Raw genomic sequence first — 18,231 nt, forward strand, 5'->3', positions numbered from 1 at the left:
GAATTCTACAGTCTACCATACATATCTGTGGAAAATATGGAAATGAGTGAAAGGAAAGCCTTTAAATTTAAACTGAAAGTTCTCTTGTCCAGATATTAGTACATTTAACTGTTTATTTTAGAGACAAGCTGGTGCTACAGAGCAATCTCCTTTTGGAGGTAAGGAAATCCCAACCTATTCCATCTCAGTAATACCATGCTACTGATTAGCTTTTGTTGTTGTTGCCCTTCTGAACCACTCGTTGCTCTGCAGTCACTTTTTTTTTTTTTGGCTAAAGCATGAAACGGTCTATATGCCATTGACTTTTAGTTCAAAGCACAACCATATCTTTTCCTGTTTTTCTTGCATTATAACTGAATGACTTTCTAGTCCATTCTCTCCTGCTTCCAAGCAGGTAATACAGCATTTTAAGGTCCTGGCACCATCTTTGGTCTGAAGTAACAACTTCCCTACCTTGACTACTGCACAGGATTAGGCAATGCTGCTTGCTGCTCTTGAGAAGTCTCCAGCCGACTAAACCATTTCCAAGTCTGTTCACTTGTGCTAGTGTACCAGGCCCGGTGTCCTGAGGTCCAGCTGCTGCAGCAGGTGATACCTGTAAACACTCATCCGAGCATTTTCCCAGGTAGCAGCTGACCCAAGGCAGGCATTGCCTCCCTGCTATTCTATGAAGCCTCTCCCTGTCCGGGCCTACAGAGGCCCCCCCCGCAGGAAGGGCACAGTAACACCCCCCCGAGAGCGCCTCTGCCGCCTGCCGCATGCCTGCGCCGTGAAGGGGCTGAGGGAACACCGTGAGCAGCCAGAGCTGGCGGGGGTCTCGGGCGTGGAAACGTCCCTGTTCATGCTTAGACTCGGAAAGCGGTTTGCAGAGGACGACGCTGTGAAACCCCAGAAGCGGCGGGGCCGGCAAGGCCGGAGCAGTGGACAGGGTGACGGGGCTAGCGCAGGGTGCCGAGGAGGGGCCCTGACCCGAAACGCCCACCCTGGGCGCCGGGGCCGCCCCTCAGCCCGGGGAAGGTGGGGACTCCCGTCCCCCCTCCCGGCGAGCGGCCCCGCCGGCTGTGGCGGTTGGAGCGGTTAATGGCGGAGCGGCTCCGCGCCCCCGCTGTCATGGCGACGGGGCGGGTAGGAGCTGACCCCCGCGGGGACCCGTCCGCGGGCCGGTATGGGCTCAGGCGGCACCCGTACTACGGCCCGACCCCTGCGCTGATTGGACCCGGCCGGCACCCGTCGCCGCAGTGGTGTCTGGGAAGGAGAGATCATGGCGGCGGAGCCGAGCAAGACGGAGATCCAGACTCTCTTCAAGCGGCTCCGGGCAGCGCCGGCGAACAAGGTAGCGGGGCGACGCCGGGCAGCCTCCCGTCCTTCCGAGTCGGGCTGCTTCCCCGCGGCCGCGGTTTGGGCTCGGGCCAGGCCCCGATGGGCTCCGGGCCGCGCTGTAGCGGCGGGGCGGCCGGGTAGGGGGCTCCTGGGGCGCGGGGAGGGCCCGGAGAGAGCGGTCGAGCCGTGGGGGATGGAGCTGCCGGGTCGCGGCAGGGGGTGGAGAAACGGCAGAGTCGCCGAAGACGCCGCTTCAGCCCGGCCGTCCCTCTGCCTTCGCTTTAGTCGTGCTTCGACTGCGGCGCCAAGAACCCGAGCTGGGCCAGCATCACCTACGGGGTCTTCCTGTGCATCGACTGCTCCGGCGTCCACAGGTCCCTGGGCGTGCACCTCAGCTTCATCAGGTGCGTGGGGCGCGGGAGCGTGCGCGGCGGGGAGCTCCGGCCCGTGGGTTACCGCCGGGCAGGCCTGGAGCAGCTGTGCCTCGTTGGTGTGGGAACACGCAGGGACTCGGTTAGAGAGAAGCGTTATCGCGCAGTGATCGCTTCGGGATCGCTTCGGGTTTTACGTGGCTTGTTCGCTGGAGGTTTTAGGTCACTCAGCCCTTCCAAGATGGAGTTTCCAAAGCACCTCAGTGGAACGTCGACGTGTTACTTTCGCTAACCTTGCAGAAACACTGTCTGGACTCTGAATTGTAGAAGCTGAGAGGAGAGTGTGGTGTGTGAATCTTGCCAGTAAACCAGCAATATCTTGTAATGCTGAGCAAGACAAAAAGAGGAATATTATTATTTTCTGTATCAGCCTAGTGGGGAAGATGGTGTTGGATTTTCAGCTTATTGTTCTTATTTTCAGTATGTGTAAAAGTTAGCATTTTAAGTAACAGAACTGTGACCTTTACTTATTCAGAGGTAAGTTGAGTAACTGGTACAAGGCGTACTATGTCACCCAGCTTTACTTGGTTGTTTTCTCAGTTGCTTTGTCATGTGTTCTGGCCTAATCTGTGGGACGGGCTGAATGTGAGTCTCTCATGTTGTGGTGAGATCACGTGTAGAATGAAAGTTGTTGGCTGTGCTTTTCTAGCTCCAGCTCTGCCGTCTTAACAAGCAAGACAAGTGAGAGGTCCTCTAAATTTGGACACTGTTATTTGGTGTGAAGCTGAACCTGTGATTTTTCCTTTACTTTAAAAGTTCAACTTAATTTCTTACGGGAGCAAAGAAGTTACCAAGATGTTCTTTCTCTCTTTGCCTCCTATACTCTGGGATAGTAGTGGGATACCTGACCGTTCTAGCTCAGAGCTTGCTTTTGCATTTGGTATGCCTGCACGTTATTAATAGAAATAATTGGTTCTCGCACAGGTCCACAGAGTTGGATTCTAACTGGAACTGGTTCCAGCTGAGGTGTATGCAAGTGGGCAGCAATGCCAACGCGGTGAGGAGCCTCTGTAGGCATTTTGCTTGCTTTCCCCCTTGCTAATCCACATCCTCTGTTTCTTGTCCCTTTCCTTTGTGTGGCTTTCTCGGTACCAACCTCATCTGTTGTTTTTCTGGGTACAAACATCATCTGAAATGAGTAATGAGGGGAGGCGTTTGGTAGGTGTGCTTGGAAGTCAGACTGTGACCTTTGAATGCATTGTTTTCTGATGTGCAGATCTGTTATTTCCTTACATCTCATTTAAATGAGAGGCATAGTCCTCTTAAATGAACGGAGTTAGTAACACTGATCAGTTTGAAAGCTCATGCTCAGCATTGTGACTCGGAAGCATCCTCCTGTGGAGGACAGGGATGGTTTTCTTAGGCCTCTGGGGCCTGGAGTGAGACTTCTTGGAGAAAGCTGATCAATGAATCGTTGGTTCATGCTGTGTGCTCAGTATACCATCCCCTGTCTCTGGGAAGCTTCCTTTTTCTGTTGAGTTTATGTCTAATGCTTGCTTGAGTATGATCTAGCAGTCAGGAGACTGAATATTATTCTCTTTTCAGACTGCTTTCTTCCGCCAGCACGGCTGTACGACCACAGATGCCAATGCTAAGTATAATAGTCGAGCTGCCCAGATGTACAGGGAGAAGATCCGGCAGCTGGCAAGTGCTGCCATGGCCAAGTATGGCACCGATGTAAGTCTGAGCAGCTCTGTACTGTTAGATGCGTAGCGCTGGATGCTGAGTCTTGTAGGATACCTTCTTTTTTTTCCCCTCTCCTCTCTTCAGCTGCTTATAGATGGACTGAGTGGAGCCCCTGGGCACTCCCCTGACAAGAGTGATGCTGATTTCTTCATGGAGCACACACAGGTGAGAAGAACTGTCTAAACCAGACAGCCTTCACAGCTCTCAAATAGCCAGCTGTTCAGCCGGGAGCAGTCCCACTTAGTTTGGAAGGACTCTAAATTGTATACTCGTTCAGTAGTCACTTGGAAGAACTAAGATTCATTCGTCAGCCTGGGACATAGTCACAGATCTAAACAGTCCCTCAGGGGGCCTGTAATATCCATGTCCTTTGTTTTCGAGACCATCTTTATCTTCAAGGAATACTCAGAGCTACCAGCTACTCCCTGGAAAAAGCTTTGTGTACTGCGTTAATGCATAGTCTCTTTGTACAGTTAAAGCAAGAATGGGCTGTTACTTTGAACTTCTGGTTTAGTCAGCTTTTCAGTGCATAGACCCTGGTGAACTGGATTTGGGCAACTGTTTGCACAATGCACTTGTTTTCTCAAGTGAATAGAGTAATGTGAGAATTGGCTGTATGGCAATAAAGACAGTGGAAGCCAAGATTATTTTAATCTAGGGAAGCTCATTCACACTTTCTCCCAGATTTAAGCTCATCTCCCTAACCTGGGAAGTCCTTGCAGTAGCCAACTCTGATAGTACTGTCAAGTGATGCTGTTGTTCCTCCTGGCCTTCCATTCAGCTTAGCTTCCGTTTTTTTTCTTCTTTAATTTTTGTCCCTGCTAAGGGAATGTGGACTTGTCCATATGTTATCTTATCGTCAATGAAGGCATAGTCTGGAGTTTGGAATGCGTTTCCTTTGGCCTGAAACTGAATACAGGTCACTAAACCTGAAGTAAGTTCAGGATTGTTCGGTTCATTCATCTTCTGCAAATCACTGGAATGAGCATCTCCTTGCAGTCTTCCAGTACCTGGGATGTAGCAGATGCCAGCCAGAATCCTGCACAGTCTTCCCCAGAGGTGGAAAAAGCAGCAAAGTCATCAGAAGGCAGTGAAGTGTCGAGTGAGTTCCCTGCTGAATAATCTTTCCAAGAACCTGACTTCATTTCCAGGAGAATACACTTCTGTACCACAGCTGGAAGGGCTGAGCTTCTCCTTTGGTTCAGGCTTGAAGGAGTGGAAGCTTTGTGCACTCTATGATGTTTAGTTAAATTAGTGGAGACTTCTAAAAACACTGCTCTGTTTGGGATCAGTTCTCTACTTTTCCTGAAATGCACACAAAACTGTTTTGGGGATTAGCTGCCCCGTTTCCCTGCTTCCAGACATAATTATTTGTCTAAACACTCTTCTCTATCCCTTGGATTTGGTGGGTCTGGAAATGACATGTGAATATAGAGCAGAGAAGTGTTTCTAGGGTGAATGACAAGGAAACCGAGAATCTGGGGGCATAGCTGTAATTTGAAACAGCTTTGTGTATTCCTCTGCAGAGTGTTTGCTTTCTTTTAATGTGTTAAGAACACTGCAGAGGGAATAACTTGCTCTGTGGAGATGTAAAGTTGTTGTGCTTGGGAAATTGCACGTAACTGTAACTTGTCTTGTTGGCGGGGGGGAGGGCAGAGGAGGTAGAAGAGATATAGTGGAACTGTGAGCACACTGAAAAGAAAGAGGTTGAGAATCAATCTGCTGAATGTTCTCTTCTGGTTTTGTGCCCACAGATTCCAGCCAAGGCCCATCTATTGACTTGCTGAGCACATCTCCTAAAGCTCCTCTAGGTAAGTAAGACTCCTCACTGTCGCTCAGATCAGTCTTTCTCTTATATCTACTGTTCAGTAGTAAGCTCAGTGGAGCTGGAACTGATGAGTCGATTTTCAGACTGTCTAAAGGAGCTTATCTTCCTGTGGAGCCAGTACTGAGGATCTCCCTGAACCCCAAAACCGAGCCACAGTTTACTGGAGGTTTCCTCCTCCTCCTTTGGATGATCGAGTTCAAAGCTGTCACCTTCCCAAAAGCTTGTTTTCATTTTTTGAGCTTTGGACAGAACTTGGCATTTGCATATCTAGAACTTGGCTGATCAAGGCCACATGGCTGTGGTGTTTGGTTTTTGGTTTCTTTTCCCCCACCCCCCACCAGAAGCTTTGGAGGCAATTGAATTTTTAGCTTCCAGAGTAATAGGGATTTGTATCTGATTCTCCCCTGCCATTACTGTCCCGGCTGCACACAGAGCATGTAGCTGGAGCTTCTTTGCTTATTGAGAGTGTGCTCCTAGCCTACAGTGGGTTCATCCTGGGTGGAAAGCCTGTGTCCTCAAGTGTCTATTCATTCCCCATGTTTTATGTCTCTTCCTCAGACATGTCCATGTATCTATCAACACAAGGGCCTGCTCCTGCCAGAGGTAACTGGCCAACAGCTGGCCTGCGCTGGCTGCTTGTGACAACTCTGCTTGCCCCTTCTGTGATTCTGCCTTCAACTCTTAACTTTAGCTTCCCGTGCTTGGAGGGAGAGAATAAGCCAAAGCTTACATGTACCGTATTGGGATCTAAAGCAGCTATTAATTCTCTGGAAAGGGATCTTATTGTCATTTCTGTTAAATGTTTCCTGACAGTAATAAAAAAAACTCCAGACAACCCCAAATCAAATGTTAGGAACAGTGAGCTGAAAACAGTCTTGGACAGTGTGAATGTTTTGAATGCCCCTATTTCAAAAACTTACGGTAAGACTAGAAAAGATACAGGAAAGGCTGTCAAGAATGATCTAAAGTATGGGTTGACAAAAGTCACGTGGGTGTGGAAAGTAAGGAGACATTTCTGTGGAAGAAAAGCCCAACAAGGGCGATGAAAGATTTTGGAGCTACATGTTGCAAGTTGGGAAAATGTCCCTTTCTGTTTGCTTTGTTCTTACACTTTTCTCCAGGCATCTGCTGCTTGGCTGGACCATGGCTGGTTTTACAAGTGTGGCATGCTTCATGCCCTCGGAGTGACAGGTTCCTGGTACAAGCTGTTGGGGAACCTGTTGCTTTTACAGCTTGCTGCACTTTAGGTCCATTTTGTCATTGGTCTGTTCATGTGAACATGACTTAAAGGTTCTTGTTTCTTCGTTCTGAAGGCATTGGTGAGGCACTGACCTTCATATGGCTCTGAAGCTGCATTTTCTTGGATTTATGTATGGAATAAATCTAGTCTTTCTCTACCTACCCTGATCCCTACTGGGTAGGGTCACCAACTGCATGACACTTGGAGGAGCTATTTTAAAGGTCTTAATTCACTTACAAGTTTCTCCAGCAATGGACATGCTTCTCAAGGCCACCAGCCTGCAACTGTGGAGCTTCTAAGTGCATCTTTCTTGGCTGGTGAAGTCACCCAGGCTTCTGATGTGAAGCTGCATGGTGTGCCCTGGACTCTATAGCAGCTGGACTGTGGTGGATGTTTGTGTGGGTTGCTGACTAATTTTGGCTTCTTAAATTAATTCACTTCTGTTTACTTGCTACTTCCCTCCTCTTGCAGAACTTAAATCCTCCCTCATTGGAAAGAAGAAGCCAGGAGCTGCCAAGAAAGGGGTATGTCTGAGCTCTTGTTTTATGGAGAGGAGGTAGAGCATGTGTCATTACTGCCATCCTTTCCCTGGCCCTTGCTTTCTGCCCTTAACGAAGCTGCGTACTGAGAGATCTATTTGGGGAAGGGAGAGCTTTGATTGTGTCACTGCTTATTTTGAAAGATATCTTGTATATTAATGGACAAAACAATTAGGTTTTGGATCATTACTTGTTGTGGTCTGAAGTGTATGTGGCTGATCTCTTAGCACTGGCCACTGGTGGGTTAAGTCTTGGGTGTTCTTCCATACTCCGTTGCAAGCTCTATTGGGTCTGTAGGTTGTGACTACATGTGGAGACTGAAGGCCTGATCAGTGCGGGAAGGAGTAGGATTCTGGTTTTCTTCTACGATGAGCAATTTAGCGTGAAGAAATCGCATTTTTTTGTTTTTGTTTTTCAAGTTGGGTGCAAAAAAGGGTCTTGGAGCCCAGAAAGTGAGCAGCCAGAGCTTCAGTGAGATTGAGCGGCAAGCCCAGGTGGCAGAGCAGCTGAGGGAGCAGCAGGCAGTGGAGTCCAGGAAACAAGATGAGGAGTCCATGTAAGTGCCCTGTTTGGGCTGAATACCTTGCATACATAAGGCAGAAGTAATATGAGGTTAATGCTGTTCACCTAGGACCACCTAATGTGAGTACAGAACATGCTGCACAATAGGATGACCAGTAGCTATAAGTCAATATGGTCCTTACAACAGGGCACAAGTTACACTGCCATATTTTATTCAAAGTAGCGTCCCTGGAAGAGTTTAAGGAGCAGATATGGAGGTGTTTTGTGTTTCTGTTGACCTTTCGACAGGACTGAAAAAGGCAAAGGCTGAACTGGATGGGGCATTCTGTTGGGGGGGGCAATGCTTACAGTAAGGAAATAATGTTGAATCTCAACTCAAAAAAGAGTTGAATCCCAGTGGAGGTGAGATGGGAAGACAAGCAGTAGCTTCTATGCAAGGATTTTTGGCAGAGCTGTTGTGGAAATGGGTGTTTTGATGGGTTGTCAGGGTTACTCTCCCCCTTGCCCCTTCGCAGCATGGGCTGGGCGGGGGGAGGGTAATGGGCTGGTACCCACCATAGCTCTTTCCTTTAGAGTCACCTCAATGCGACTGGCTTATCAGGAACTGCAGCTCGATCGGAAGAAGGAAGAGAAGAAACTTCAGAACCTTGAAGGGAAGAAGCGTGAACAAGCAGAGAGGCTGGGCATGGGCTTGGTGTCCAGAAGGTACTTGGCTGTGGATGGCATAGGACAGACAGGTGCCTTGGACGCACCCTGCTCTGGAAAAGTCTCCTGAAGGCAGTAGCTTGCTGCTCTTGTAACAGATGAGGAGCTTATTTAAAGTGCTCGTATGCTGGACTGTCTAAAAATGCTTCAGGCCCCAGAATCAATGGGCACTCTGTTCAGAGGTTCTAGTTCTCATTTGAGTTTTTCCAAAGATGCGTGTGGCCTGTCAGTGTCTAGCCCTAGAGCCCTGCTGCTTGACAGATGTCCCCCTGCAGAATACTTCCCTTAAGAAGGTAGCTCAAGACTTCTGAGGGAGTCAGGATAAGCTAGATAAGTGGTGAAGGGAGCTGGCATCCCACAATTCTCCCTCGAACCTTGTGGCACCTGCCCTGCCTGTGAAGGCCGGATTCAGTTTTGAGGCAGACTGGTTGTAGGGGCTGGATGCTGTCAGACCCATCAGCCCTGACTGCCCGTTTGTTGTGCTAGTTCTGTTTCACACTCGGTGATGTCTGAGATGCAAGTAATTGAGCAGGAGACGCCGCTGGCTGCAAAATCTTCCCGCTCCCAGTTGGACTTGTTTGAAGATGCTGGAGGCTTCACATCTGGACCCCCCAAGTAAGACTTGGCTTCAGTGTAGTCTTTGGCTTATTCCTGAATTTTACGTCTGGCCTAAATTACCTATTTTTGGTACCTAGGTACAAATATAATCCCTTCTCATTCGAAGACGCATTTGGCTCACGATGGGAAACAGACTCTTCATGGGGTATGGACAAAGAGGAGGAACCTGAGGTGACCACTTCCAGTATTCGGCCAGTTTCAGAGAGGTAAAGCGCCTGCCACTGCTACTGTACCTTTCTTGTGTGTGGGACAAAGGGATAGGTCTGGGACCTGCGGGGAGAGATGCTGCTGTGTTATGACAGGAGTCTTGTGCTGCAGAAGATATCTTGCATGGACAAGCCCAAGAAAAAGGGCCTTCAGTGAAAGAGGCTTGGGCACTTTGCCTATTGTGTCCCTAAGTTTGATACAGCCTTTATGGTCATCAAGTGCTGGCTGTCCTGAGGTGGGGAGAGAACCCTGATGGTAGCTAGCGCTTGAGGATTTGTTGCTTTCCTTTGATCAGATGGGGTCTGAGAGAGAAGTCTGTTTCTTTACTGTGTTGGTGAGCTTAAGCTGAGATGTCTCCTCTCTTGTTTCCTCAGACCCACCAGTAGGCGGGAGACAGAAAACAGGACGTCAGTTGTGGAATCCAATGAAGCTCGGCAGAAGTTTGCAGGGGCTAAAGCCATCTCTTCAGATATGTTCTTCGGGCGGGAGGCAGATGCTGAGGTAGATGCATTCTGCAGTGCTTAAGCTGGTACAGCTCTGGCTTCATCTCCTCCTGTTTGCTCAGGTCCTAATTTGTTCCCTTCCTTTATAACCGTTTTGTTTTGTTTTTGACTGTAGTATGAAGCCAGATCCCGACTGCAGCAGCTCTCAGGCAGCAGTGCCATCAGCTCTGCAGACCTGTTTGGAGAGGCTGAGAATGCACACTCAGGTTTGTTAGCACTCAGCAGGTTGAGGAGGGGGGCAGCTTTGGAGGACCTAGACTAAAGGGGGTCAGGGTGCTCTCTGGAGCTGGGGAACTCCGGGCTAAGTCCTGCTGCTTCTCGTAGGTGGCGTGTCAATTGGAAATGTCCTGCCTGCAGCTGACATTGCCCAGTTCAAGCAAGGAGTGAAATCAGTTGCTGGCAAGATGGCTGTCCTAGCCAATGGGGTGATGAACTCTCTCCAGGTGAGGTTACGCTATGGCACCTTCAAACAGGCTATCATCATGCTCAGGGACTTTCACCATATCCTGGCTTCTGCTGGAATTATCATTGTCTTCTCAAATTACATGGAAAGTCCCAAGTAGAGACCTGTCTTTTGTAGCTAATGACTACACTGCAATAGCTGAGTAATTCCAGGTGGCCAGTGAACTCTACTTGGCCAACCTTACTCTCCTGCTGGACAGGACACCTTGTTACGTCAGATATACCTTTTCCTACAAATCTCAGGCAGAACTTAAAAGTTAAGGCCATTTTACTTCCTGCCTTTGCGTGGTGTCCTGTCTAGGTAACCTTGTGCAGCATTCCAATCCCAAACATCCCAAGACCTTGTTATTGGTCTCTGGAGTTTGCATGAAGTATTGTAGCGTGGTGTCTTGGTGTGTTTCCTCCCCAGGATCGTTACGGCTCATATTGATGACCCAGGGACTGCAACTCACAGGGAAGCCAGCAAGAGGCACTGATGCCACCTTTGCCTGGAGTAAACTCTGCAGGATTGTCTTAGTTTGTCTGGGGAGGGTGGGGAGGGGAGAAGGTAAGCAGAGGGGGTCAGGACATGGCTGTGCCCAGGATGCTTTCCAAATATCTCTGGATTCCACTCTATTAAAATTCAATGTGCCCTCATACCCACTGCTATCTACTAGCCAGTGGAGAGACAGGCCTTCTTACAGGGTTAACCTCACTGCTGTGAAAGATATGACAGGAACTCCTGGGCTGCCCTCATCAGTGCTCCTGTCCTTCTTGGCCCATACCTTAGCTCACCAAGTGATGGAGGAAAAGGGAATGCTATTTTTCTGAACATCATGTTACTTGGTTCCTACGGACTTGACTGGTTTTTTTGTTCTGCTCAGTGCTCCCAATCCATGGTGCTGTGGAGTCCTCTGTATTTGCAGGGTCTGACTTTTACCATGGGGTAATCCTTTTTATTGTCTTGTAAACCAGCATATATTGATGCAGGAGAAAAAAATCAAACAAAGCAAAGATTATTTTTTTAGCTTCTGATTATATCATCAGCAAAAGAGGCCCAGGTAAAGAAGTACTGTAAAGGTATTTACTGGATCCCTGGTTATTTTGTTGCCCAGCTTTGGACTGAGGTCAAAGTCCTGAACCTCTGACTTCACCATGACATGAACCGCTGAAGTGCAGCAGTGAGGACTGTTGTTTTAGTCCTGTTCAACTTGGCTCTCTGCTCCCGACTCTGGTTTTAACAAGAGTATGTTTTTCTCTTCTTTGGACTATGGTGTTGAGGACTAGGTAGTAAGAAAAAGGGGGGGAAAAGGGCTAGTTACACACTAACTATTAGAAAGAGAGGCTGGGGCAGTTTGTTCTGAAGTTTCTGTCGGCAGCTCACTCTCTGAGGCTGGTAGCAGGCTTGCACGGGCTTCACCGCTCCTGTCTAGGTCGAGGGGCTGTGGTACCTGCAGGGCTGGGGGCGGGAGCGGAAGGGTTACTCTGCGGCTGCGGTGGGGCAGGAGGGGGGTAAGGGTCGGGCCTTCCTGTGGCTTTGTCCCCCGTGCCCCGGCGCAGTTGAACCGTGACAGAACCCGCGACAGAGCCGGGGCTCTGAGGGGCGACAGCGCTCCCGCCCACCGCGCGAGGCGGGAACGCTGGGCGAGCGCGCTTGCGCGGTGGGTCCGGGCGCGGCGGGAGGCCACCTGCGCTTGCGCGGCCGCAAGCCGCGCCCAGGGGTGAACCGGAGCTGCTCCAGCGCAGGCGCGGCCCGGGGACGCCCCGGCGCTCGGGAGTGGCGCCGTCGCCTTCCTCGGCCGAGGCGGCGTCTGGCGGGGCACCTCGGAAGGCGGCCGTCGCCTTGCGCTGCTCCTGTCCGCCCTGTACCGCTCCCCCAGGGTCTTAATCCTGGCAGCGCCCTGAGGAGGGGCCGGGGCAGCCCAGAAGAGCCCAGACGCAGCAGTGGCCTTGCGCAGCGTGCTTTATTGCCGGGCTGTCACAGTCACTCACTGATGGTTGGGAGAGAAAGCGCAGTTAGCGAGCACGTTAATAAATACAATAACTTACAATATATAAATAACCCCTCCCACTACCTCCACAGGTGGGACTGTGGTACAGACTCGGCAGTAGTTACAGGATTAGTCTTAAAATAGCGCCAGCATGTGTTGAATCCACTCAGCTTAGGGCTGCTATAAGCCTTGGGTTACCAGCTCTTAGTAGCCCACGCTGCAGCGTTTCATGAACAGGAGGAGCAAGGAGGCTCCCAAAGAATCAAGAGAAACTAAAGTTCGCCATGAAATAATTAGTCTATGCAAGCTGAGGCACAGGAGCTGGGCTAGACAAAGCGTTCAGGGCTGTGGAAGTCAAACTGCTGAGTTAGGTACCATTAACACAATGAGACACTACTTTTTGTAGTTGTGAGGGCTATGCTATGATGCTACAACAATGCCAATATTTACAAAAAAATACCTGGGACTCATTTGATAACTGCTTCCTTCTCCCCTAGTACTTCTGCCCACCCAACCCCAGCAGATGCTCTATAAGTTTGCAAGCCACACCACCTGTGGCCAAGGAATTTAAAGACTTCTTTTTTTTCTCTCTCTCCCCTCCAACCCCTCTGAAGCTCGCTTTTCCAAATGACCTTAATAATGCTGTTGGAGGCAGTGTGAGGCCTTACAGAAAGGAACTCAGCACAGCAGAGTACTTACTGCAATCTAGCTTATTTGCTATATTTGCTTTGGCAAGTCTTGGACACATGAAGGAGGAAGCAGAGACAGGTGGCATGGCAATACCTAAGCCCTTCTTTTCTAGGAACTTCAGGAATTTCTCTACCTTTGATCGTATGCAGGTGCAGCTTTACTGGGAATAATTATAATGGAGCACGAGTGCAGAACTGCCACTGGCGATTTAACCACTCTATTGTCTAGGCCAAGTCTGAACACAGTTACACAAAAAACACTGGCAAGCGGCCTGCACTAGCACTCCCACTGCTCCAGCACCTGCTGAACTGTGAGGGAGAGCCCCGGTGAGAAAATACCCAGCTATTTCCAAGTGGAGGCAGAACTAGCATCTGCTGGTTTGTCTTGCCTGCCAGCAGAGGGTAGCATAACTCTGCAGCTGGAAATAGCTTCTGCAGAGGAGCTACTCCTGCACGAATTTGGAGCTAGGAAAAAGGCAGAGTTCTTCCTGGGAAGAGACGGGTGGACCTGGCAATGGGGACTGGCACAGCTGCACACACACTGGTGACGTGGACAGAACCCACCATCAGAGCAGATGCTCTGGGAGGAGGTACTGTTCCTCCAATGGGTTCTGGAGAAACCCAAGATGGGAACAGTGCCCACCCTTACAATCTTCAATTTTCAGAAGAGTCTGTCTCTTCGTTGGAGCCTTCACTCTCAGCATCCATTTTTCGCCGATGGTGTAGAGGTTTCCAGGGAGAGTTAATCCTGGGTGAGTTACGGACAGGCAAATTAGCTGTGTCCCCGCTGGAGCTGGTGGGACCGGAGACAGAAAGCCCTGAAACCTGAGCTACCCTGAAAGAGAAAAGACAAATGCTAGGCAGCCTACCTTGTCATCTCCAACCTTTACCATAGCAGTTTTGGAGTGAACCTGGGAGGAGGACTTGTTCACAACTAGCACAGGGATGGAAAGATATTCATGGCACAGAGGGGGAACACCTTGCACTAGTACCTACCAGACTCGCTCTGTGAATCCTTCTTCCTGTTTAAACAGATCTTCTGGGCTGAGCCTGTGTCCTCCAACACTCCTAGTTTTCACCATCCAAACAAAATTTCCCTGTTCATTAGAGACTGCTGCTTCCCCTAGATCCCTCTTTGAGGCACACTTTTTCCCTCTGTTTCTGAAGCCTTTTCTAAGGATTTTGTTAGCTGCACCAAGGCACCCCAAAGAAAAAGGCCCTCTCTGCTCAGGCTGCTCTGTTAGCTCCTCTATTGTTTTATAGTAGAGCAAAGGAATAGGGACAGTACTTTACTAAAGTCTTCCTTAGCATGCTACCTTTAATCTGTTGCTTTACCTCCTGCTTTAGGCAACTCCACTTACAATTTCTCAAGTTCCTCATCCATGGCAGGGTCCAGAAACAAGTCTCCTTTATCTGGCAAAGCCCCTGGAAAAAAAAACAAAGGAAAGTATCAGAGCAGAGCGAGGCTATTCATTCTTAAAGAAAAGCGCTCAAGCCATAGCAGCATCCAAAATCTGTCCTGCAAGACAGAGAAGACTCTTCCTTATACTTGTTAGAGAAACGGACACTGAATGCTGATGATCATGGACTGATGATCCATATTCTGTGTCCTTCACACAGGCTGTAGCTGAGTTCAGACTAAATGGGAGGCACTCTCAGTAGTCTCACCTCTCAGAGAACTTGAAGAGCCCTAAGGATTGGCAGTTTCCACTCACTATACGAAACTACTGAGTACTGACTGTCAGAGAGATGACAGTCTGTCAACTTCGGGCCTCTGCTAATTGCCCTATATAGTCACCAGTCCCAGATCAGAGCAATAGATATGTTGTTGTCTGTGCCACAGCCTGAAGCATGCGCTATACCACTCAGGGAGATGCATACTTCTGTGCCACCTGCCTTTCTTGTGGTGCACTGAGCTTGGGGATCAAAACACTCCACAGATTTAACACTATTGCTTTCTTTGCAATTCAGGAAAGTCAGGCCTGACTCTGGTGCACATTAAATCTACAGGAGTGAGTGTGGGCGGACTGTGCTCTAGCGTTGCTTGCTGTCTGGGTGAGACCGTGAAAGACTGGCTCAGTAATTGGGTACCCTCTCTCAGCATAAGATCAGCATGTTCCTTTTCACCTTTGAAACCCTCCTCAGGATGAAGGACATGGTGTAGTTCAGGACTGGAAGAGCTGGTTGATCACCCTTGCCATTCTCTGAAAGGACACTGGCACCTCAGGAAGAGCCCAGAAAGAAAGGTGGGGCTCTTAGGAAACCCCTCCTTCCCAATTCTGTAACAAACTCCACCTTGTACAGGGATCATGGGAGGGTGTGATCAGCCAGCACAGAGATGAGAGGAATTGCCTACCGCAGCCTGGATAGTGCCACTGCACACCAGAAAAAATACACTTGGTAATCTGTACCAACAGTCCAGTGAGGGATGCTCTTGTTTTTCAGGAGACCTGGGTGCTACACTCAGTACCTTTGGGAAGGGGCTTTGTATTACCCTGTGGGGACACAAATCTGTTTTCTTGGCCCTGGCACCTTGGTCTTGAAGGAGGGGCTGGAGAGCTACCTGCCTCACACAGGCAAGCTGGCAGCAGTCACCAAAACAGCAATGAATGCCTAAAAATTAGAATCAGATTAGACCAGAACCGACTCCCCCACTCCTTCCATTTCTGGTCTTCCCTTCCTGCAAATGAACAGGAAAGCCTGGCACCGCAACACAGAGTGTCAGGAGGTCCAGTGAAGTGCCCCAGCCTGCTTCCTTTCATGGGCTCAATTAAAAGAATAAGCAGCTAAAGCTTGTTTCTGCATTTGCAGAAAGCACAGTGAGGTCTCTAGGGCACAAGAATTACTTGGGAGAGTCAGTAAATAACACTTAAAGGATTCACGAATCAACATTGACACTGGAGTTAGGCTGTGGATTCCAGTCTTCCTGACAAACTCATCAGCGCTGCCCCAGCCTGAACGAGCCGCTCTAATCCCTACCCCTGTTCCTCAAGGGGGGGGGGGGGGTACTGGCTTTGTAAGCCCAGAGAGAAGGCAGGCATCCTGACCGAAAGCTCCTTTGCCTGAAACTGCCCTTGCTGAAGGGCTTTGGGGAGCTTGTGATCCCCTACAGACCAAAGACTATTGAAATCACCCTTCAGGAGAGATTAAAAGACACCAGGAAAAGAATCCTTCTTTCCTTGCCAAGATGCTAGCACCTGTCAGACTTGTGCCTGCTGCCCCTCCTCTGTGAGAGGCCTCGGCAGGAGGCTGGCAGAGGGCCAGGGGACAGGCCCACATTAATGGAAAAAAAAACCCACACACTTTGTAGGTGGCACAATGGAAGCTGTGGGCGGGATTTTTTTTTCTGCTCATCTGTTTTCTTTGCACTCAACTAGAAGTGGATTTCGTAGGGCAAAGGAAAAAAAAGATTTTCCTTGGTGCAATCCAGGCATCACCTTCCCCAGTGAATACACTGCTTCCTAAGCCTGTTTGCAGAGGGGATCACAGGGCTGTATTCATGCACCTTTGATATATAATCTCCATGTTGCTGGGTAAGCAGCCCTGCCCCAGAGGAGCATTAGCAGCTTAAATGGTTTGCTGTAAGAAGGGGCTCAGCCACAGAGGGGACACTTTTACTCTACTATGACACACACCTGTGCAAAAGAACAAGCCCTCAGGCAAGGTGCACCTTTTCACTGAGGTTTATCTTTGTAATATAGGGACTGGCAGATACTCAAGCCTAGAAATAGAGGGAGAGGATACCTACCCAAAGACAGAGAAAGCCTACTCTTACCGGCCAGATGATTTGCTGGGTGGAGATGAGTGAAGATGAGTGTTTGGGCCTCCACACGTTTAAACATACCTCCTGGATACAGCCTTGTCAAACACAGAAAGCCACTTCTGTTCCCCTTTGCAAGAGGAGGGAGAGCACAAGCAAGGCATATTGGGGTATTATGGAATTGTGAGTCTCAATTATGTATGGATTACATACTGTCCTTTGCCAATGCAACACTTTGCTTCCTTGCTCTGGAACAATATTGACCAGCACAACATGGAAACGAGCAGTGAGATGCTGCTTGGTAATCCCTCTGGTTCCCACAGCAGTCTGGTACAGAATTTTGTAGCAGTTTGTATTTTATGATACCACCAGATTTTCAGCAGGCCATAGATTAATATACTAGCACGCTGCCTTGAGGGAAGATGGGGAAGAGCTGGGAAAGACTGGGCTTTGAGTCTTTGAGCCAAGGTGGCAGCAGAGGTTTTCCCATTAGGTGTGCCTCCTTTTCTTGTAGACAAGAGCAGTCACTTAAAATCTGTGGGAGAATGAAGGGCTAAAACATAGGATGGGACTTCAATTCAGTACTGTCGACAGCAGTCAGCCACCTTACTTGTCTCCTGAACACCTCTGCCCAGCCTTTATAGCCAAACATGTTAAAACATCAGTTCTGCTAAAATGATCAGCTATTGAAGAGGTAAAACATTGCTATCTTAGGGCAGCATTTCATATCTAATTTTATCCTTGAAGAAGCTCCACAGCTTCAAGCAGACAGTAAGGCACAGTGTTGTTTTTAAAGTTTAATCCATCAACAAAAAGATGAAAAACTTTCCCTCACTCTCTTCCTGACAGTGTAAAACCTGGGGCATAATTACAGAGGAAATTCCACAGAAGTGCAGAAGGACTGAAAATCTAGAGCCGTACCACTCGCAGGAGTCTTACCTAGGGCTCTATTGATCCCCTGATCCTTTGCAAGTGCCATAAGGAATCCATAGAAGGTCAGTCTCTGTGCACTACTCAACATTTCCTTCACAAGAGCAGAAGGTGGACAGCTAGGAAAAGAGAGACAAAGGGGTCATCTTGTCTTTTAAATTATCTTTTTTTTTTTTTTCCAAGACCCAGCTCAAACTGGAGAAATAAACTCTTCTACCAGTTCTAACACTGACAAGTTGCCCTGACTCAGTTTAAAACAAATAGCCACCAGCTTGCTTATTTAGCATTGCATCTGCTCCTCATTTGCTAAGCAAGATGTTTGAGCTAGCGTACATCCCTAGGAGCAGTCTTACCTGTCTCCATTCCAAGGAGAGGGAGAAAAGCCTAAATTCACTCAGAGGTATACACATCCCAACTCTTAGCATATTCTTTCAAAAATCAACTGGGAAATCCTTTCTTTTAGAAGACAATAAACTTTCATGAGGGTTGTTATGTTGTTATCACCCTTTTATCAGTGATAGTCATCCAAGGGGCAGGAAAACCTCTCCTATGATAGCCTAAATATGTCAGAAAACAATATTTAGGTGGGGACTAAATTGACATGTCCCCTTCTTCTACACTCATCTTAACCCCTGGCCCTGACTTCTAAGCAATATCATCATAGTGATTCTTGCTCTTGCCTAATACTTCTTAAAGGATTTCATGCAAAATAAAGCTGTCTCATAAAGAGCAAGTGTTGAACAGTCCACGGTGTAGTGGCACCCCTGGGAGATGTGGGTGTGGGCTGGTGATCCCTCAGGCAAAGGTGGTTATCAAAGCCT

The 18,231-nt window shown here is 48.8% G+C and overlaps 2 protein-coding genes across 3 annotated transcripts in view; one reads left to right on the plus strand and one right to left on the minus strand.

Moving 5' to 3' along the window:
- The first annotated feature begins 1,235 nt into the window (after nucleotides 1-1,235).
- ARFGAP2 (ARF GTPase activating protein 2) lies at nucleotides 1,236-10,699 on the plus strand. 2 transcript variants are annotated; one of them, XM_076344524.1, is made up of 17 exons: nucleotides 1,236-1,333; nucleotides 1,606-1,724; nucleotides 2,676-2,748; nucleotides 3,297-3,428; nucleotides 3,522-3,602; nucleotides 4,437-4,539; nucleotides 5,192-5,248; nucleotides 5,824-5,868; nucleotides 6,977-7,029; nucleotides 7,464-7,600; nucleotides 8,140-8,271; nucleotides 8,758-8,886; nucleotides 8,967-9,095; nucleotides 9,471-9,597; nucleotides 9,715-9,805; nucleotides 9,924-10,042; nucleotides 10,471-10,699. In XM_076344524.1, the coding sequence occupies exons 1-17, from the start codon at nucleotides 1,262-1,264 to the stop codon at nucleotides 10,489-10,491; spliced, it is 1,620 nt and encodes a 539-aa protein (XP_076200639.1). In that variant the 5' UTR covers nucleotides 1,236-1,261; the 3' UTR covers nucleotides 10,492-10,699. The 2 variants fall into 2 exon arrangements, with proteins under 2 accessions (XP_076200639.1, XP_076200638.1); XM_076344523.1 differs by lacking the exon at nucleotides 5,824-5,868 and having other exon boundaries at nucleotides 1,238-1,333.
- Nucleotides 10,700-11,985: 1,286 nt separating this feature from the next.
- Nucleotides 11,986-18,231, minus strand: part of CSTPP1 (centriolar satellite-associated tubulin polyglutamylase complex regulator 1) — an 87,252-nt gene continuing 81,006 nt past the window's right edge. Inside the window, exons 7-9 of the mRNA XM_076344525.1 lie at nucleotides 17,420-17,529; nucleotides 14,082-14,145; nucleotides 11,986-13,555 (exon numbers count right to left, since the gene is read on the minus strand). Of these exons, the coding sequence (XP_076200640.1) occupies nucleotides 13,375-13,555; nucleotides 14,082-14,145; nucleotides 17,420-17,529 (355 nt within the window). The 3' untranslated portion in view covers nucleotides 11,986-13,374. The remainder of the gene's footprint in view (nucleotides 13,556-14,081; nucleotides 14,146-17,419; nucleotides 17,530-18,231) is intronic.

This window comes from Aptenodytes patagonicus, chromosome 7, assembly GCF_965638725.1.
Source record: "Aptenodytes patagonicus chromosome 7, bAptPat1.pri.cur, whole genome shotgun sequence".
Classification (NCBI taxonomy): Eukaryota; Metazoa; Chordata; class Aves; order Sphenisciformes; family Spheniscidae; genus Aptenodytes; species Aptenodytes patagonicus.